General features: G+C 42.5%; 1 protein-coding gene across 1 annotated transcript; it reads left to right on the top strand.

Moving 5' to 3' along the window:
- On the top strand, positions 1-2,001 carry LOC108925005 (doublesex- and mab-3-related transcription factor 2-like). Its single transcript, XM_018736698.1, has 3 exons — positions 1-297; positions 606-708; positions 1,010-2,001. Exons 1-3 carry the CDS (start codon positions 1-3, stop codon positions 1,999-2,001), a joined length of 1,392 nt encoding a protein of 463 aa, XP_018592214.1.
- Positions 2,002-3,240: the final 1,239 nt, after the last annotated feature.

Raw genomic sequence — 3,240 nt, 5'->3', positions numbered from 1 at the left:
ATGACAGATATAGAAATAGATGTGGAGATGCAGCAGAGTGTGAGTGATGACCAAGCAGAGTGTCCCTCCTCCACAAAAACCGAGGAGGAAAACAGACTCGGGTGCGGGGATCAGAGGAAACTGGGTCGTACCCCAAAGTGCGCCCGCTGCAGGAACCACGGGGTGGTCTCATCCCTCAAAGGACACAAGAGATTCTGCAGATGGAAGGACTGCCAGTGTGCCAACTGTCTCCTAGTAGTGGAGAGACAGCGTGTGATGGCAGCTCAAGTGGCCCTCAGGAGACACCAGGCTACAGAGGTGTGTGTTCTGACTTCCACCTCAGTTCATTTGGCAGGAGTATTACCGTATAGTGAGAAAAAACACATCAATCTGGGCTCGTCGTCTCCACATGTGGAGAGCAAAACTGCATATTACTTTTCACCAGGCTATTTGTAATGGGATATAAATGTTGTGATATGGGTTTTTCAGATACACAGCTAAAGGATCTTTTTTTTTTTTTTTTACATGAATACAAACCAGGCTTTCATGACCTGTTTTCTTTCTTGCAGTTCTTACTTTCTGTTGGCCACATTACTTAAAGTTGACTTTGTGACATATTGCTTTAGGACAAGAAGGGAATTTTGGGAAAGTCGATGACCTCGGAAAGAAAGGCACTCTATCAGAGGTGTTTTCAACCCATATGCACGTTGGCATCAAGTATCCTCCGGGGTAAGATAATACCACACTCTTCACGGTAAACCAATGACATGACCTTCTTGCATCTTTATCCACAGCTTCTTCTTTTTAAAATTTTATGTTGTGGGACCTTGCTTTAATTACCAAATACCTTAAAATTCCACATTTGCGTTTATTATGTGACATTACATATTTTCCAATCTTGTTTTTGTTGGTATTTCTATATGAACATTTTTCCCTATTGAAATGTTTGTTAAATTCGAAAGATTCAAAATTCCATCTTTGCCGGTCCAAACAGACACGATTCTCGCTGATCATTTCTCTTATTTTTCAGGGTATCGCCCTGTCCCAGCAGACTCTTGCTTAGGAGGAAACCGCTTTACGTCTCCACTCCTGAGCGACCGTATGAGGAAGAGGAGGGCTTTTGCTGACAGGGAGCTCGAGGCAGTCATGATGGAGCGGGAGCACAGAGAGCGAGAGATGCTGGTATCGGCAGAGGGGGCTGCTCCCTCCCTCTGCTCTTCCAGCAGCGTGGGCCACGTGGCAGCAGCCTGCTATTCCTCCAGCGTAGACGTGCCTTTTAAAGGCCTTGGGGGTGCGCATCCCAGGTACCCGGGCCTGTCGGCGCAATGCAGCGCTGGGAGCAAAGAGCTGGTGACTTCCGGTGTGAGCATGGCCGCCTCTTGCCAGCAGTGCTCAGTCCCAGCCAGCTTTCTGATGTGGCCGAGCTGCACCAGAGAGGCTCTCCTTTACGGGCAGCACCTCCTGGACATTGCACCTCTCCAAGGGGCCAAACCCAGGGCCGTGCCTGACCTCAGAGCGCTCTCTGCTATGGAGAACCGCTCGGCACCCAGGGACTCACAAGTGACGCTGGGGACAGGCGACCTGTGGAAAGCACGGTTGCACACTCACAGAGGTCTTTCTCAAACCGCGAACGAGTGGTCACCCATGCCGATGTACAGGAGCTTCCTTGTACCAGTGTCGCCCAGTGTAGGTGTTCATGCATCAGAGAAGGTGAGGGAAGACAGTGCACAGGTTTCTGCGTACTCAAGTGCTTTCCGCCCTATGGTCCAGAAGAAGCTCCCTGATGTTTTGGATCCCAAATCTCAGACACTACACTACGAAAGGATTCCTGCAGAAGCGCCAAGAAAATACATCCAGAGCCCTCCTGGAACAATCCAGAGTAACAGATACACTGATAGAAATGGAAAAGGTCTGGAATTCAACAGAATGGAAACAAGACTTTCGTCCACGGAGACTTTAACTTTTTCTGTTGAATCAATCCTGAAACGACCTTCAGCACCAGCAAATGGGACCAGTCAGTAACATAGTTTCCAGTCCATTCCTCTAAACTGTACCACAGTTAAACTTAATACAAAAAATAATTATCAAAAATAACTTTCGAGAACCTTTTTTTTTTTCTCTTTCGCTAGTGGAGGTCATTTTATGTATGTCTCTATATCCTAAGTGTGAAAATATAATATATTATTTTTAAATATGTAATTTCTTAAGATTAAGATTAGCATACACCACATCATAAATGGGAAACCACAGTAAAGGTCATCCGCTGTTGAATTTTATCAGGATTGGACCTTGCCTTGAAATCTTAAGTGTACTTTCAGATTTTATTATGGAGAACACATTTTATTTCCATAATTTATGGAAAAAACGTCTTCTGGTGACATACAGTGGTTCATAGCCTCTAGATCAGACAATGATTGTTATCTGTTTTGTATTCAGTCTTACTATTTCCAGGGCCAAAGCATAAATTCCTAATAAACAAGAAAAAAACAGAAACACTGAAAATGCTATATTTTGGCCAAACTCAGTGCAACACTCATTACTTTAAATAACAGAGGACTGCCTGCCTAACGTTTGGAAATGTCATCTGGTTGTATTTTTGTACACCGTGTTTCTGGCTTTAATTCCTCCCTATTTTTAGGCCAATTAGAGGGGAAAATGTAGAAAGAAGGTATCAGTAAGCATTGTATTTAGTCTGTATTAATTTTTCTTATATATTCCATTTTAAACCATGATCTTAAAGCAAACATTCTACGCTCTAGACATTTGTGCTTCCTTTTTTACTCTGTAATATTTTAGTATTAACTATGGCTTTAAATTAAGACATATATACATACATATAGATATATATATATATAATTATAATTATATATATTTACACACAAACATATAGTTTTTCCTGGGCAAATTTTTTTGTTCATGTAACACTTCAACAATTAGCATACTTTAACATGCACAGAAATAAATAATCTGAACAGCAAAATTTGTTAACCCTGTTGAGCTACACATTTATTTTTGCATACTAATATGTGTTTAGCAAATTTGCATACAAGTATGTGCTTGGAAAGTCTGGCATTGTGGCAATATAATCTCCTTAAAGAGCTATGCAATGTACATTTAGAAACCCTCTTTTTAGTCTAACACAGAGAGTGAAACACAGCTCCACATCTAGATTTTGCGCTACTAAGAACACACACACACACATTTTCAGAACCGCTTGTCCCAGACAGGGTCACGGGGAACCGGAGCCCACCCGGTAACACA

Source organism: Scleropages formosus, chromosome 6, assembly GCF_900964775.1.
Source record: "Scleropages formosus chromosome 6, fSclFor1.1, whole genome shotgun sequence".
Taxonomy (NCBI): domain Eukaryota; kingdom Metazoa; phylum Chordata; class Actinopteri; order Osteoglossiformes; family Osteoglossidae; genus Scleropages; species Scleropages formosus.
This window is presented reverse-complemented; position numbering and strand designations above follow the sequence as displayed.

What these genes read in the sequence shown, in the direction of transcription:
- LOC108925005 (XM_018736698.1), top strand. Translation starts at nt 1, where the DNA reads ATGACAGATATAGAAATAGATGTGGAGATGCAGCAGAGTGTGAGTGAT. An exon ending in GGAGACACCAGGCTACAGAG is followed by an intron (nt 298 to 605) that starts GTGTGTGTTCTG and finishes ATATTGCTTTAG; the next exon opens with GACAAGAAGGGAATTTTGGG. An exon ending in GGCATCAAGTATCCTCCGGG is followed by an intron (nt 709 to 1,009) that starts GTAAGATAATAC and finishes CTTATTTTTCAG; the next exon opens with GGTATCGCCCTGTCCCAGCA.